The 17,760-nt window shown below is 47.3% G+C and overlaps 1 protein-coding gene across 9 annotated transcripts; it reads right to left on the reverse strand.

Annotated features, from left to right (window-relative positions):
• Positions 1-29: 29 nt before the first annotated feature.
• Positions 30-16,640, reverse strand: IKBKG (inhibitor of nuclear factor kappa B kinase regulatory subunit gamma). 9 transcript variants are annotated; one of them, XM_084835920.1, is made up of 16 exons: positions 16,577-16,640; positions 15,828-15,980; positions 12,777-13,004; positions 9,658-9,866; positions 9,362-9,460; positions 8,810-8,962; positions 8,588-8,649; positions 7,105-7,167; positions 5,317-5,428; positions 5,074-5,189; positions 4,043-4,195; positions 3,822-3,918; positions 3,484-3,633; positions 3,213-3,355; positions 2,955-3,013; positions 30-836 (listed from the first exon to the last, which is right to left on the reverse strand). In XM_084835920.1, the coding sequence occupies exons 3-16, from the start codon at positions 12,958-12,960 to the stop codon at positions 679-681; spliced, it is 1,758 nt and encodes a 585-aa protein (XP_084692046.1). In that variant the 5' UTR covers positions 12,961-13,004; positions 15,828-15,980; positions 16,577-16,640; the 3' UTR covers positions 30-678. The 9 variants fall into 9 exon arrangements, with proteins under 9 accessions (XP_084692046.1, XP_084692048.1, XP_084692047.1 ...); XM_084835922.1 differs by having other exon boundaries at positions 5,074-5,192; XM_084835921.1 differs by lacking the exon at positions 15,828-15,980 and having other exon boundaries at positions 12,777-12,971.
• Positions 16,641-17,760: the final 1,120 nt, after the last annotated feature.

Consider the following 17,760-nt stretch of genomic DNA (forward strand, 5'->3'; position numbering starts at 1 on the left):
GTGCCTGGTAGAAGTAGGAAAGTCACTGCTAATCTTGAACTTCGCTTTAATTGACTTTAGATAACAGTAAGAGTCATACAGTGGCCCTTCATGCTGTAGGATTGGTAACTAACCACAACAAGCAGTTTCAACTGGGAGCATCTCTTAAAAAGCAGAAGAAAAAAAAATGTCCCCCTTCCGTATTTTATGTATGGTCTACCTCATCACAGCTTGACTGAGGAAATGTTTAAGGCACAGTTAGGGCAATCTGAAGGATTCTTCCTATGAGGCACATAGGAAGAAGCAAGAACTAGCAGTCTTCATAGAGAAAAGGGGATTCTTCTTACCACCCCTGAAAGGAGAGCTACTGAAAGATGAGCAACCATCAGTGCTGAAGAGGTGGCCCAATCCCCTGTATACCTGACATACAGTAGAACAAACACTTAGATTGTTTCACACAAATCCAGAATAGTGCAAACCCCCTTTCCCCATGGCTATGGTAGTCAGGCCCTGATGAAGGACAGCAGCAGGCTCAACCATTCTCATAGGAGGAAAAAAGTTAATGATATACAGGTGAGGGAGCAAATAGTCCATGATCTTTGCTCCAAGGTCAGCTGTTAACAGCTGAATTGCTGGCTCTGTATAAGGCAAGACAGCAAAAGCACATCATAGGCTGGAACTCTCCCTCCTTCATCAGTGTCACTGGATACAATCCATGACATGGATTTGTAGTGTGTCTATGTCTGGGGCTCTGTACTGGCACTTGGGACAACAGTACTGAGGTGGTTCTTCAGGAATGCTTTGTCTTCGCCCTGATATATGCGGAGGAAGGTACTGAGCAGCTCCCATCAGGAAACCTGTGAAGATAAGGAAGAGCACAATTAACAACCTGAACTCATGCCATTCAGTACTTGCATACTGGCTACTTTTGCTTTGATGGCTTGAACTGTGTTGAGAGGGAGAATGAAGAGGAACAAATCCCCTCAGAAGGCTATTTTAAAAACATGAATAGATCTTAGGAAGAATCTAAGCTGCAGTTCAAGAAGATGCTAGCATGGTTAACAAGCAATCAAGCTATAAAAGGCAAGGCTTTTATTTATTTATTTTTAAATTGAATTCTTCCCCAAATGAGGGAAACAAAAAGGAGAAACTGGCATAACAAATACAGGTTTTTTTAAAAGCTAAATTGTTTAGAAATATTAAAACGTTTAAATGTTAGAAGCAGGAAACCAGCATGGGGACAGTTGGACCATTAGATAAAGGAGTAAAATGACTGCTAAAGGATGAGATCATAGGGAAGCTGAATCAATTATTTGTGTCTGCATTGTGGAACACATCTGTACCTTTTTTCAGATAAGGCACCTAAAGAACTGAGTCAAATAGAACTGGCTAGAGGTGAAGTTCTAGGGCTTATTGACAAATTAAAAATTAACAAGTCATCAGATCTAGCTGATCTTGACCCAAGGGTTCTTTAGTCAGCAATTTTGCATTTGATTGAACAAATACTCATCACTAGAATCACTCCCTCCTACTAGAGGATTGGGAAATAGCCAATGCAATGCTGATTTTTTAAAAGGGATACAGGAAAATACAGGGCAGTTGGCTTAAAATGTGTTCTAGTAAATTGGTGGAAAGCATCATTAGAGTCCTAAGTGTATAGAAAAATAAGCCTAGCTGGTGGAGAATCAGCATAGTTTCTGCAAAGGGAAATCCTACCTCCCCCATCATTTAGTGTTCTTTGAGTGTGTTAAGCATTTGGAGGGGGTTATCTTGTAGACATCATATTCTTAGAATTCTGCAAAGTCTTCACCAAAGGCTCCTGAGTAAACTTAGTGATGGTATAAGGTGATAGTCTTAGGCAACCTTCCCCAACCTAGTGCCCTCCAGAAGCTTTGGATATCAACTTGTATCAGCCCTAGCTAGCATGGCCAATGATTAGGAATGCTGGGAGTTATAGGCCAAAATACCTGGAGGGCACCACACTGGGGAAGGCTGCTGTTAGGATTATTAACGAGGTAAACAGCAGCAAGCAGAAGGCTAGACTTAATTGTAATGGGGAGAAGCAAGCAGAAGGTTCAACGCAAGTATCTGTACTGGGACCACACCCATTTCACTTGTTGCTAAGCGATCTGAAATTAGAGGAGAGCAGGGTTATACGGCCCTGGGTTATAGACAGCAAATTTTTCAAGGTTGTGACAACAATCAGACTGAAGAAGGATCTGCACATTGGGTGAGTACGCACCAAACTGACAAATGAGGTTCCATGTAAGTGTAAAGTGATGCATGTTGGGACAAAGAAATCCAGCCTCAAATAGATCCAGGACATATCCAGGAGAAAGTACTTCACACAATGATAGCCATATCCTCTGTGAATTAAGTCACTGGCTATCAAAGGCTGTTCACCATGATGGCTATATGGAACCTTCATGGTCAGAGGCAGTAGTCCACTGAATACCAATTGTGGAAAGCAACAGTGAGGATGGGCTATTGCCTTCAAGCCCTGCTTATAGGCTTCCTGAAGCATCTGTTTGGCCATTGTGGGAACAGGGATGCTGGACTGGAAGGACTCCTGTGTTCTTAATACGTAGGAATCAGTTTTTCCAGTCATCAGTCCCCATAATCTGCATCATGTTACCAAGGGATGGTAGAGCTATTTCAGCTCACTGTCTTCAGTAGCTTCCCCATTCTAGTGCCCCCCAGATGTGTTGGACTGCAACTCCCAGAATCCCCCAGTCAGCTGGCTAGGATTCTGGCAGCTGTAGTATGGCACATCTGGAGGGCACCAGGTTGAGGGAGGCTAGTCTTGAGTAATCCCTTGGCCCCTAAGGTTAAGCATGTATCCTTGGATGAAAGAGGTGGATCTAGAGCCTCTAATCCCACCAGGTTTGTCTTTCTACTTGATCCAGCCTCCAAATTAATATTTTACAGCCTAAAGTGGTCGTCCTAGGATACGTCAATCCTGCTTCAACACTCACCTGGCGGAGGTGGCGGATGCATTTCTGAATGGCGGTTCCTCATTTCTTCCATCAGAGCCCTGGAATGGGGGGGGGGGGAGAGAACATAGTTCAGATTGGTTTGCAATACTAATTTCCTTCCCAGGAAAAAATGGGAGTTATTGCCTCTGGCTCCAGACCCATTTCCACCTAACAAGATACCAACATCACAGCTGGGCTGGACAAATGTCTGTATGTCAGGTGTATCAGTTTCTCTCAATTCATCCACAGCCTACTCACCGGCTGGCCCCCTCAGTGTCTGCTTTCAGCTTTTCATAATCTCTCTGCAGTTGTGCAAATTGCTCCTGCAGAGCTTCTCGCTGTTCGTGTAGCTTTTCACGAGCCTGACGCTCTGCTAAGAAGTCTGTCTTGTAGATATCAGCCTGAGTAGAGAAGGAAGGATGGCACTTACTTTTTACTCCCTTCTGCTGCACTGCTCACACATCTTCCCTAGGCTGACAGATGCATGTGTCCCTTTCCTGGCATGGCCAAAACTTCACCCCCTCCTCACCTGTGCCTTGAGTACAGGAACAGTCTCCATGATAATTTTATGCTGTTCAGCCTCCTCCTTCAGCTTGTCAATTAGCTCCTGCTTTGCCACCAGAGCCTCCTCAGCCTGCTGTAACTGCTGAGACAATTCAGCTGCCTGCAGATCCAAGCCCTGATTTGGGGGTGGGGAGAGCAGCCATGATAGAGGAAATGTGAAACACAGTATCTCCAAACAAGACTTTCTCCCATAGTTCAGTCTACTTCATCCCAAAGGAAGACAAAAGAGGAACTGGATTGTCCCACCATTTCCCACTCATCCACGGCATCAAGATTTCCCATGACCAATCATATTTTTCCCACCTTGCTCCTCTTCTCACTTTCCATGCTGACTTTGATATGGGTGTCATACTCCTGGAAGAGTTGGTGATAGGCCACCTGCAGCTGGGCTAGTTTTCTCCTATATAAAGGGGAGGAGAAAATAGATCAGATGATGAGTACTTGCCACAGGGCTCAGATTCCACTACATCCACAAGGACTGCCCTTTCTTCCCTTGGATCTGCCTCTCCCACCCCTGGACTCACTTTTCCTCTGAAGCGCTCTGCCGCTCCAGTCGCAGGGCATTTTCTAGATTTTGCACTTGCAGCCGCAACTGATCCACCTGTACGCTGTGCTGTTTGGTGCGGGTTTCAGCCTCCCTTTCAAGTTGCTGCAGCCGTTCACCAGCCCCACGGACCCTGTAGAGCACAGCACAAACCCCCCCCAGATCTAGCTCTTTACCTGCTAGCCAAGATTCCAGAGTTGACAGAATTCCCCTCACCATTTCACCCCAGAAAGTATGTACCATGACAGCACTAGATCCAGCATTGTTTGATTCAATAGGTTTTCTACGCAACTCCGTGAATCTTCACCATCATGCTCGGTGCCATCATCCTCTTCTGTGGCTTCACAGGGGAAGTGGGCCATTTTTGAGGATGTGCATCCAACTGGTGGTCTCTCTGACCTTTCCATCACAGCTGCTTGCACTCTTGAAGAAGCAACCTCCTTACCTCTTCAGCAGTGCAAGTGACTGGGATGGAAATATCAAAGAAACCTCTCCGACTTTTCAGCATTTTCTGTCATAATTTTTATTAGGATCTCATGGATTGCCTGAAAAATACATGGAGGGCCAGTAGTAGTCCCCAACACAGTTTAAAAATGTCTTGTTACAAATGGGGAGAATAGGAAGCCTCGCTCTTTGTACAGCTGGCCTCTTCTGGCCAAACCTGTCTCCTATATTTTCCAAGATGAGGGGGCTCCTCCTCCAAGATCCAGAAAAGCCCTATTTTGGGCATTCGAAACAGCCAACTGCTTTCCACAATTTGCCTGTTCTAGATGTAGAGCACCCGGTACAGTACACACCCAGTCCCCAGTTGGACAAGGGTTACTGTATGATCTCTTTCAGTTTGAAGTCAGTGTGCCTGGAGACCAAAGGCAGTGGAGCCAACTTCCCTGTCCCTCAGAGTAGTCCCAGCTCATTGTTCCATAATGTCTGCATCACTGCAGGCAAAAGGGCCTCCCTCCAGCCACTTGCCAACAACACAGCCAAACCACACAAGCCTCCTGCCCACCTCACCTGTCCTCCATCTCTTTCTTCTCCTTTTTGCAACTCTCCAGGCAGCTTTGGCTTTCCAACAGCTCCCCCAGCAGGGAAGTCACCTGGGCCTTTGCAGAGGCCTTGTCCTCTCCAACCTGCTGTAATGGGAGAGGGGGAAGGGTCAGCACCTCTCATGTGGGCTGGACAGGAGCCTCGCTATTTACCCTTCCTATGCAGCTTGTGGGGAGGTCGTCCCAGACTGAACACTGGGTGCGGATTCACCTCCAACTGCTTGCTCAGGGTTTGCAGCTGCTGCTGGGTCTCCTGCTCCCGGGCTGCCAAGTGGGCCAGCTCCTCCAGGGTGGTTGCCAGTTGCTGACGAAGGGCTGAATTTCTGGGGGTGGGAATGAGACAATGAGGGGCAAACACCCACCTGCTGGCCTTCACAAGCAAGCTGAAGTCCTTGGTTCCAATCCATCAAGTACTACCCACCACCCATTTCATCACTCAGTAATGAACCCTCAACACCTGCTCAAATTGCAGTTTGCCACCCACTTGAGGCCACATCGGAGAGTGGGAGGGACGGGACTGGCATGCTGGCTCCCCAATTATGCTCCTTATCCTATTCTGCTACCCAGTAACACCCACCTCAATACCCCCAAATCTGCTTGTATGGCTTTGAGTGTCCCCAGCCATCACGCAGTGGCACTGCCAGGGTCAACCAACTATGCTGCTCTCTCCTCCTTTGGGGCTTTCCTGGTTGCTCACTCTCTTCCCCCACCCTTCCCCAGGCCTCGGGAAGAGGATGACTTGGTCCCTTTTTCTTTCTAAACATACTTTTTACAGAGGTCGTCGGGCAGCCCAATGACCCTGTTAAAAAGGTGTTGAAAAACAAAAGAGGATCAACCTGTTCCTTTCCTGCTGCCTGGTAACTTGCTTCTTCCTCAGTCAAGTGGTGGCAACACCTTCTCCCCACCCCCACCTTAAAAACAAAACAAAAAACTTTACACAGAAGACAGTGGGTGTGACTGGAGCACGCCTGACCTCTTCTGTGTAAAAAGAAATGGGAGGGGAAGGTGTTGCTGCTCACTGCTGCTGTATCATTCAGAGGCCCTCTGGCTTGTAGGGTTCCAGACCTGCGCCCCATGGTCTGACCCTAGTGGCCATGCTCTCTCAGCAGCCCATCTGTGGTGGAAAAACTGAGTCTGGGGTTGTACCATCTCAGACCGAAGGTGGATGCCAAAGACTGAACACTCCTCTATATAGAAAAATCCCTGCACGTAAGACTAGATGCCCAAGAGAATTCCAGCCAAGCCTTTTCCTGATATGGTAGTTTTTGGTGTGAAGGAAACTTTTTTACGGATGACCATTCAGTTATATGAAGCTATATCTGTAACAAGAATTGGAACAGCTCAGATGCAGGTTTAACACCTCAGTGACAACTAAGCCTAAGAACTTATTTTCTATTTATTTTCTTGCACTGCCTGGGAGCTGCTTGTGGCTCTCAAGTGATTGCCTTGCCATCCCAATTGCAACAGTCATCAGATACTCAGCTGGCCTTCTCCCCCATCATCCTTCCCCATGGGATTCCATCCTCCTCAAAGCACTGTATTCTTCTCCAATAGCAAAGGTTATCCAGGAGTGAGTTACTCCTCCCAATTGCTTCAGAGGCAGGACTATGCAAATTGACCGAGGTTGGTCCCATTCAGTTGCCCCAGTTCCAGTCCTCCCTGCTTCAACACAGCAGGGCTTTTGTAGAGCTCCAGCAGTGAACCTGTTATGCCAGAAGCTGGATTCATGGGTTGGATACAGATCCATTGTTCTGCCAGTGGAAGGATACTACTTGCAGAACAGGACTTCTGTGCCCTCTCCTCCCCCTTGCAGCTCCCCTGCACCTTCCAAATCTCCTCCAGAGGATCCCCAACCCTTAATTTCTCCTTCCTCTTGGTTTCCCCCCTTCCACATTGACAGCATCTGTCACTTCCACTCCAACGTATCTTCCAATGGCTTGTCTGCTTGGCTGGACCTACCTGAGAAAGTACCAGTGTAAATATCTCATCATAAACTTACTCGTCCTCTGCCTCCTTCAGCCTCTTGCATAGCTGCTTGGCTTGGTCGCCATCCGAATTCTTCCTGTGAAGGCAGGAGATGATGAGGGACTGTGACATTCAGAAAATTCCCCACAAACTGACTTGCAGCATCAGCCCGCAGCCATTTGTGAATATTCCCACATCAACTTCCAGCCACAGAACACCTGCAGGCCAAGGCTTGGCTTTGATAGTTAGCACTGTGCCAAAAGCAGTACGGTGGGTACTCCAGACTTTTGTGCAGAATGAATGTTTTGAGGTTGGGGGTTACCCATGGGTGGAGGGGCTGACCACCTGACAGGTGGCTGGTAAATCATCGCCCAGGGATGAGTTGAACACCACAGAATGCCAGTTCTGGAATGACCCCAGCGATGGCCAGGGCAGTGAAGATTACAGATACAAGAACACAACTATACTGTGTATCTGAATCTGAGCTACCCAAGAGAATTACTGCTACCTGGTGAGAAGATTTAACAGTCAGAAATGGTACCTGAGATCACTAGAGACTAGACCAGGGGTAGGCCACTTGTGGTCATCTGGATGTTTTCACCTACAATTCCCATCAGCCCTAGCCAGCATAGCCAATGGTGAGGGATGATCAGAGTTATGGGCCTCCAGATGTTTTGGCCTACAAGTTGCCCACCCCTGGACTAAACCTTGCATTCTGGAAGCACCCTAGACTGAACTCCTAAGTAATTAAACAAGACTCATCATCAGAGGCTCTTCTCTGCATTCCCCCACCATCTGAGCTATGGTGGGTGGTTACTGGGGAAAGGGTCCTTCAGTGGTAGTGCCCTGGCTTTGGAACAGTTTCCCCAGAGAGGTTTGCCTGGGACCCTCTCCGATGTCTTTCTGGTGCCATGCAAATACCTTTTTGATTCTCCCAGGCTATTAAACTTTTTCTGGTCTTATTGTGGCTCATATGTTTTTATACAGCTTTTATAGATTTGCAGTTTTGAGTTTTTTTCTGTATTAGTTATTTTGTTGTATTTTTAATATATAATTGTAAGACCCCCTCCACTGACAATTTGATTGAAGAGCAGGGTATAGATCTTAATAACAAACAAAAAATGATACAATAAATAAATGGGCGCACACCGTCTGGCTTCTAATGGAATTTCCCTCTGCTTCTCCACCCTGGTGCACATACAGGACAGGAGAGCTAGGGTGGTGAGGACTAGGGAGAGGGCCTTTTCTGTGGTGGCACCCACTCTGTGGAATTCCCTTCCTAGTGACCTCCGCCATGCCCCCTCTTTGATGAGCTTCTGCCGGGCTTTGAAAACCTGGCTGTTCAGGCAGGCATTTGGGATGGTTTAGGGTTCTTTAGAGCAATGTTGTTTTGCTCAGTTGATTATGTAAATTTGTTGTATTTTGTGTTGTTATTTGTATTGTACGCTGCCTAGAGTGGCTGGGTAGCCGGCCAGATGGGCGGCTAATCTAAATAACGATGATGATGATGATAATACCTGTCCCCTGAGTCTTGCAGGGACTCCAACTCCAGGGGCTGTTCTAATGGAAGCCCATTCTCCTAGGAAGGAAACCAGGGGATATCATGAATTCAACCTTACCAGCTCCAGCTGCCGTACCCCACCTCTTAGACCACCGTTCTGAACTCCATGGGAGCTTTATCCTGATTGCCTCCCACTGACCCCATCACCCATCCTGCTGCTTCCCCCACCAATGCTCACTTTAATCTTTCTTCCAGCCTCTTCTTTAGGCAATGTGCCCTTTGCCGCTTCTTTCAGTGTGCAAATTTCAGCCTGCAAGGCCAGCTTCTCTTTCTGCAAGGTCTGGTTGGCTTCTTGGAGCACCTTCAAATCCTCCTCCAGCCTCCCCTTTTTCTGTTGAGAAGAAGAAAGTGCATAATTACGATGGGTAATCCAATCCCATCAGTCACAGTGTTTAACCCACCCAGCACAACCGACTGCAGCCTGGTGCCTTCCAGATGTGCTGACTACAACAGACAGAACCCCCCAACCAATTCTGGGAGTTGAAAGCCAACATATCTGGAGGGCACCAGGTTGGGGAAGGCTGACCTACAGGCTGAGAACCTGCATCAGATGTTTGTGATAGATGGTGGGGTGTGAAAACAGGGCAGGTCATAGCTAGCTAAGCTCTTCTTTCAAGCCAGCCTCAAACTCTGCCTGTCCACCTAGGATCAGGCTTCCCTAACCTGACGTACTTGGCTACAGCTCCCATCATCCCCAGCCAGCATGGCCATTGGCCGTGCTTCCCCTTACCACAGCAAGTATAGCCTCTTCTTGAGTAAGCGTCACATTATCTGGCTCGTCTTGTGCTTCAGGGGTCTCTTTCCCGAAGGAAAATGGCTGAGACATTGTCTGTGGGAAGGAAACCAAAAATCTGACTTACCTAAAATTATCCGAATTGTTTCAATGTTTTCCTGATGCTCCTCTGCCCTTGATGCCAACACACCTCTCATCAGGGGAGCTGCCCTTTAGCAAGACACCTCAACAGAAGGAGAGGAAAGGGGAACTGCAAAGGCAACCCCATCCAACCCTTTGGCCCTCCTTGTTACCAGCTGCATCTTCAGTCGCTCCAGCTCCTGAGCAGCCTGGTGCGACTGCTTTTTCAGATCCACACGTTCCAACTGCAAATTTTCCACCACAAGCCGAGCCTCCTGGAACTTGCACATGAGGAACTCTTTCTCCTTCTTGTGGGAAGCCTGGAACTCCAAGAACTCCAGGTAGCGCTCCCGCAGCATGTGGTTGCTTTGTCGGATGGCTTCTATCAACAGAATAGAGACAGGGAGCGTTGGCTGGATCAATGTCCCTGCTTCTTCATGGGAGCTAGAATCATTACATCACATCTGCTTATGGGATTGAATGGAAGGGCAAATGACCAAGGTTCCACCTTCCTGTCAAAGCCTCCCTTTACTCTGCAAGAAAGCTGCAGCCTCTTGTTTTGAGAATCCAGTTCTCAGTTTTATTTATTTATTGTTAATAATTATACCTCTTTTTTGCAAAGGAAGACACCAAGGAGGCAAACACATGAAACACAAAGCCATTAAAATAGTTATGTAATTTAGAAAGCTAGAGTAAAGAGATGCATTTGCACACCCTTTCTGAAAGCTAAGAGAATGGCATTACAACCTTGTCTCATCTGTCTTAGGCAACAAACCTAAGCACTAGGAAGTCAACCGCAAGTAAATATGCTTAGGATTAGACTATTTGAATCAAAGGGTTGGAGCAGACTAGAAGACCATCAAACACAACTCTCGCTCCCACAGAAGTCCCCCATTTCCCCCTCCATTCTGATTAATTCTCATAATCCAGACCACAGCATTTTACAAGTAGGGAGCAGAAGTGCACATGGAGTGCAGAGTGACAAAGTCTTAGAGAATGACTTCTGTGGACCGTGCTAATCCAGAGTGCTTATCTACTTTTGATTAGATCCACATGCTACTGCCTTTAGACTGATACAGGCCAGATCTACTTCCATTGCAATACAACCATGAACTGCTTCACTTCTGCAACTTCCAGGTGCAAGTTCAGTTGTGATTGCACTATTCCCACTTTACCCTGGTTTGTCCCTGCACTGGAGCCACCGATTTCAATCTAGAGCTGCACCTCTTCCCAAATGCATTTTAATGTAGATCACTTCACCCTAGGACAGGAGTGAACAGAAAGTAGATTTCCAGATGTCTTGGGCTTCAACTCCGAGTATTCCTGACAATTAGCCATGCTGGTAGGGGCTTTTGGGAGCTGAAGTCCAAAACATCTGGAGATCTACTTTCTGCCCACCCCTGCCCTAGGAAATTAAGAATTACAAAGACAGATGGGGAATTCCTTCTCACCTAAGGCTACAGGCAAGCGCTTAAATATATATTTATATATTTATATTTATTTATTTATTGCATTTATATCCCACCTTTTTACCTCTTGCAAGGAACCCAAGGCAGCTTACATTATCTTCCTCCTCTCTATTTTATCCTCACAATAACAACCCTATGAGGTAGGTTGGGCTGAGAGTCTGTGACTAGCCCAAAGTCACCCAGTGAGCTTTCATGGCTGAGTGGGGACTAGAACCTGGTTCTCCCAGTTCCCAGTCCAGCACTCACACCACTACACTACACTGGCTCTATATTTAGATATAGATATCTCCCAAGACCAGCCTTGTATTTAAGCACTTGCCTGGTAGCCATAAGCAAAAAGGAATTCCATGCTGGTGAGTAAGTGGGCTGGCAGAGTGTTCCATCTCTCCTTGGTGCCCATTATGGAAACTAAGCAGGCTAGCCCCCTCGTCCACGGCCAGCACAGAAATGCAGCAGGTTATTGGAGGATGGACAGGGCTCTCCAGCCCCCTCTGCCAGCCCCCAGCAAGCTAGTAAAACATTTTCTGCAGGCTAGTAATTTAAAAAAATGTTATTAAGACATAAAAACAACATAGCAATATATAACACTGTCAATACACACACTAAACTATTATCAATTTATCATATCAAATCACCCAAGAAATATTAACTACTCAACCAAAAAGACCTTCATAACACCACATCTATAAATAAGTTAAATACCAAATAGGATAAATAACACATAACATCAAATATTACATGCCCTTAAACCAATAATTTAGGAAGTAGCAAAGCAAGAATATATATTAATTTCTGTACCATTATTTTCCAATATTCAATAAAAGGTTTCCACTCATCTATTCCATTTATCTAACTCACTAATTTTCAATAACTGTAATCTGCCAAAATTTAGTAAGCCATTCTTTACATTTAATTGGCTTTGTATTTTTCCAGTTCTTGGCAATTATCATTTTTGCTGCTGTTGGCAAAACAGATATCATTGGCTGGTGAATTTTGGGGATCTCGGATTGAAAGAGCACTAATAACATTGCTTTAGGGCTATCGGACAAGTTGTATCCAGTTATCCTAGCTACATCCCTCTTAACTTGTTTCCAAAAACCTTGGCTTTTTGGATACATCCACCACGTGTGTATATAATCAGCCGATTGCAACTCACATTTCCAACATACACAATTATCCTTTCTATATAGGCTAGTGCCTTTTGTGGGCTTATTTACGAGGCTGTCCATGCCAATTTTAGAAGGCGTGAAACCCTTTGGAGTCCCTGATGCAAAGAAAAGTGGGTTTTAAAACAGGATGCATGAAGTCTTACTGGTACGGAAACACATGAACCACTCAGAGCAAATAATGCCCCAACTCGTTTAGTTCAGGTTTACTAGCATCTTATACTATCATGCAGTAGGATAGCATGCTTTTGTGTTTTTATAAGATTGGTTCAGTCAGAAAACCAAGAGCTTCTATAATCAATAATCATTTTAACCCACTTTAATTGCCCTGGGTTGAACCCCACCTCATCAACCCCACCAGTCAACCCAATTTAGGCCACTTGGGTAGGTTTACTTCCCAGATATATCAGTCTCTATTGGATTTAAGTAGAAGTGACAATGTGGAATCAGAATCTAAACAATTGTAGGCAGCTACCCAGTCTGACAGTTAAGCTCAAAATAGCAGAGTGGCAGACCCAGTCACAGAAACGCCTGTAGTGGGAATCAGGGACTGAGTGTAAATTGACTGATAGGACCCAAGAAGTGAACATTTCAACCATGCCCCTGAGTACTCCTGACCCAAAACTGTAGGCTAAGCTCACTCCACCATGTTCTCACCTTTGAGATCCCTGTTCTCAGTCAGGAAGTGCTGTACAGCCTCATTTCCTGCCAGCTCTGCTGGCAGCTGGAGGGTGGCAGCTTTGCCCAGAGAAGAGTCATCCCCCATCATGCCACAATCACTGCCTGGGCACCCTCCTGGCTGCACCATGTCACAGCTCCAGCCCCCCTGGGCTGCACTCATCCAGTCAGGTTCTGGGAATGGAGAGAGTAATCAAGACCTGGACTCTAAAAAAAAAATAGAAAAGAACATAGAGATTCATTCAGTCTCTCACACACATATCCATCTACTACAGGTGATGAAGGGGAGATGAGAAGAGATGGGATTTCACCCTATTTCTCAGTGTAGTGCTAAACCACTTATGCCTGGGCTATACCACTTCAGACGGTGGGTTGAGGCTCATAAACGGCTGAATGCCACTCCATACAAACAAAACATTCCCTACATCTACAAAGCTGTGATGTCAAGGAGAGGCTAGGTAAGAACCCTTCTCCCTGACATCATAGTTTTCTGTGTGGAAAACTGTTGTTTTTGCATAGGAACTATTAATCACGTGAACCTCCCTGCAGGCTCAAATGCCACAGCCCAAGCATAGGTTTACCATCACAATGAGAAATAGAGCAAAGTCCATACTCAGAGAGAACTTGTCCTTCGGTGCCCACCTAGAAAGAGAGGAGGGTGAGAAAAATTGGGTTTTTGAGTCCCAAAGAGAACAAGCTCATGAGCTTGAGTCTAGTTTCCTGGGTAGGACCTTGGATTCAGTGTGGTGTAGAGGTTAGAGCGGTGGTAGGCAACCTGGGGCCCTCTGGATATTTTAGACTACAACTGCCATAAGCCTCAGTCAGCATGCCAATGATTACAGGAGTAGTAGCTGATAAGATCTGGAGGGCACCTGTTTGCCTACCCCTGGGTTAGAGTGTTGGACTTCAACCAGAGAAATCTGGGCTCAAATCCAAGCTCAGCCCCAATGGTTACTGGGTGACCTTGTGCCAGCCCCCATAACTTGTTGTTGTTGTCATTCAGTCATGTCCGACTCTTCGTGACCCCATGGATCATAGCACACCAGGCCTTCCTGTCCTCCGCTCTCTCCAGGAGTGTGCTCAAGTTCATATTCACTGCATCGGTGATGCTATCTAGCCATCTCATCCTCTGCCGTCCCCTTCTCCTTTTGCCTTCGATCTTTCCCAGCATCAGGGTCTTTTCCAAGGAGTTTTCTCTTCGCATTAGGTGGCCAAAATATTTGAGCTTCAGCTTCAGTATCTGTCCTTCCAATGAGCACTCAGGGTTGATTTCCTTTAGGATGGATGATTTGACCTCCTTGCAGACTCGTAAGAGTCTTCTCCAGCACCACAGTTCGAAAGCATCAATTCTTCGGCGCTCAGCCTTCCTTATAGTCCAGCTCTCACAGCCATACATTACTACTGGGAAAACCATAGCTTTGAGTCTACGAATATTTGTTGGCAAGGTGATGTCTCTGCCTTCACTATGCTGTCTAGGTTTGCCATAGCTTTCCTCCCAAGGAGCGTCTTTTAATTTCATGGCTACAGTCACCATCTGCGGTGATCTTCGAGCCCAAGAAAATAAAATCTGTCACTTCTTCCCTTCTATATGCCAGGAAGTGATGGGGTTTTTTAGTTTTGATCTTAGTTTTTTTAATGTTGAGTTTTGATCTTAGTTTTTTTTAATGTTGAGTTTCAAGCCAGCTTTTGCACTCTGCACTTTCACCCTCAGCAAGAGGCTCTTTAGATCCTCTTCACTTTCTATCATTAGGTGGTATCGCCTGCGTATCTGAGGTTGTTGATAATTCTCCCGGCAATCTTAATTCCGACCTGTGATTCATCCAACCCGGCGTTTCTCACGATGTACTCTGCATATAAGTTAAATAAGCAGGGCGACAATATACAGCCTTGTACTCCTTTCCCAATTTTGAACCAATCGATTGTTCCATGTCCGGTTCTTACTGTTGCTTCTTGACCCTCGTATAGGTTTCTCAGAAGACAGGTAAGGTGGTCTGGTACTCCCATCTCTTTAAGAATTTGCCAGTTTGTTGTGATCCACACAATCAAAGGCTTTAGCGTAGTCAGTGAAGCAGAAATAGACGTTTTTCTGGAATTCTCTTGCTTTCTCCAAGATCCAGCGAATGTTGGTAATTTGATCTCTAGTTCCTCTACCTCTTTGAACCCCCGCTTGTACTTCCAGTAGTTCTCGGTTCACATACTGCTGAAGCCTAGCTTGTAGGATTTTGAGCATAATTAGCGCAATTGTATGGTAGTTTGAACACTCTTTGGCATTGCCCTTCTTTGGGATTGGAATGTAAACTGACCTTTTCCAGTCTTGTGGCCACTGTTGAGTGTTCCAGATTTGTTGGCATATTGAGTGCCACTTTAACAGCATCATCTTTTAGGATCTTAAATAGCCCAGCTGGAATACTGTCATCTCTGCTAGCTTTGTTGTTAGTAATGCTTCCTAAGACCCACTTGACTTCACTCTCTAGGATGTCCGGCTCAAGTTCAGTGACCGCACTATCATGGCTATCAGGGACATTCAGTTCTTTCCTGTATAGTTCTTCTGTGTATTCTTGCCACCTCTTCTTAATCTCATCTGATTCCGTTAGGTCCCTGCCTTCTTTGTCCTTTATCATGCCCGTCTTTGCACAAAATGTTCCCTTGATATCTCCGATTTTCTTGAAGAGATCTCTAGTCTTTCCCATTCTGTTGTTTTCCTCGATTTCTTTGCATTGTTCATTTCAGAAGGCCTTCTTGTCTCTCCTTGCTATTCTCTGGAACTCTGCATTCAGTTGGGTATATCTTCCCCTTTCTCCCTTGCTTTTCGCTTCCCTTCTTTCCTCAGCTACTTGTAAAGCCTCATCAGACAGCCACTTGGCTTTCTTGCATTTCTTTTTCTTTGGGATGGATTTCGTTGCTGCCTCCTGAACAATGTTACGGACCTCCATCCATAGTTCCTCAGGCACTCTGTCTATCAGGTCTAATCCCTGTAATCTATTCCTCACCTCCACTGTATATTCATAAGGGATATGATTTAGGTCATGCCTGAATGGTTTAGTGATTTTCCCGACGTTCTTCAATTTAAGCCGAAATTTTGCAAGAAGCAGCTCATGATCTGAGCCACGGTCAGCTCCAAGTCTTGTTTTTACTGACTGTATAGAGCTTCTCCATCTTTGGCTGCAAAGGACATTCTGAGCTCTTTAGAGGAAGGGATGGGAAAAAACAGAATGAATAAAATGGGCCAGGAGAAGAGGCCTATCAACCACCATTAGACATGACAGCTGGTAGTTCCATGTTCCAAAGCAGTAAACAACAAGCGAGGGGTGTTTCCCTCATGCTCTGCGCCTGAACTTACAAATGCACCTGGCAGGCTCCTGTTGACAACAGGATGCTGGTCTAGACAGATCAGCCTTTGCCGAAGCTGCTGCCCTCCAGATACGTTGTGACGGCAACTCTCATCTTTCCTAACTCTGGGGGTGATGGGAGTTGCAGTCCAACGCATCTGGAGGGCTCGCAGTTAGGTAAGGTTGAGCTGGGGCTCCGGTCTGGCCCACCCGGACTGCTGTGACGCTCTGAAGCTCACCAGGCGCCTCGGCCCGGCTTCTGCGGAGGAGGTGGGGGGAATGCCCGAATCTGACTTCTAGGGCGGAAGGAGCGACGGTCCACATGGCTCGCTGAGCAAGCTCGGGGGGAGGGAGCCGGACGCCCGGGTCCCATCCCGACATCGGCCCCTTCCCTTTCCCCTTTTCCCAACAGACAGGAGCACCCGTTTCAAGAAGGGGGAAGGATCACACCTCCGCCGCGGACTCCAGGCTCCCCCGGCGCCTCCTCCTGCTGCGGCTTCCTCCTTCCTGGATTGTTGTTTTGCTGTTATCCGGAAGTGACATCCAGAAAGAGAAAGCAAAGCGGAGAAACGAAAGGGACCAGCCTCCAGGCCAAGACCGAGGCGGAAGTGACGCCGGGCGACAGGGGCCGCCGCAGACGCAGGCCGGAGCATGAAACGGGGCTGCGGCATCGCGCGACTCCCTTGCAGGGGTGTCGGCAGCCGCTTCTCGGCGTCCGCCCTCCCCACCCGCGGCCGGAGGGGGCAGCGTGATGTTTTCTTTGAAAGGCGGCATAATAAATAGCATCCGCGCTTTTCCCTCGCGGCAGAAGCCCTGAGCCGGAGAAGGCACCGGAGCTTTCGTCTCCGGCTCTGGCGCATATATTTCGGCGGGGGACGGAATAGAACACGATGCTATCCTATGGCAGCTGCAGCAAAGCCTTGGGCTTCGCCGCCGCCGCCTCTGCGAGCAGTTGTCGCCGCTCGAAGGAGAGAGGGTCTCTGAGACACTGGCCCGGCCTTGCCCGACCTGGGGCCCTCCGGACGCATCTGAGGCGCCAGGTTGGGGAAAACTGGGCTAGCCTGAAAAGCCCGCAGAAAAAGCGAGCTGTGTCTGTTTCTGTGTTTATTTTATTTATTTATTACACGTGTCCCGCCTTTTTTCCTCCTTAAGGAACCCGAGGCAGCGTACATAATCCTCCTCCTCCTCTCCATTTTAGCCGCACAACAACCACCCTGTGAGGGAGGTCGGGCTGAGAGGTTGTGACTGGCCCAAAGTCACCCCGCGAGCTTGCACGGCCGAAACCCGGGTCTCCCGACTCCCAGTCCAACGGAGGGACCAGGGTTACGCTGCAGAGCAGCATTCCCCAATCTGGTGCCCTCTGGACGTATTGGACTGCAACTCCCAACAGGTCCCACCTAGCCGTGCTTGCTGAGGCATGCTGGGAGTTGTAGTCCCCCAACATATCCGGCGGGCACCAGGTTGGGGAAGGCTGCCATAGAGATAGGAAGAAAAAAGTAGAGAGTGGCACACGACCCTCACGCATCCGGTTTGATTTGAGACCTCCCTCGCTCTCCGTTAGAGGGCAAGAAGCACAACGTGCGTGCGACCAAGTGGAGCGCAGTCGAGCGCCGGCTTTGGGCTGAGGGGAGGGG

The sequence above is a fragment of the Heloderma suspectum genome, chromosome 2 (genome assembly GCF_057233095.1).
Source record: "Heloderma suspectum isolate Gila_16-S chromosome 2, 16-S_ref, whole genome shotgun sequence".
Classification (NCBI taxonomy): Eukaryota; Metazoa; Chordata; class Lepidosauria; order Squamata; family Helodermatidae; genus Heloderma; species Heloderma suspectum.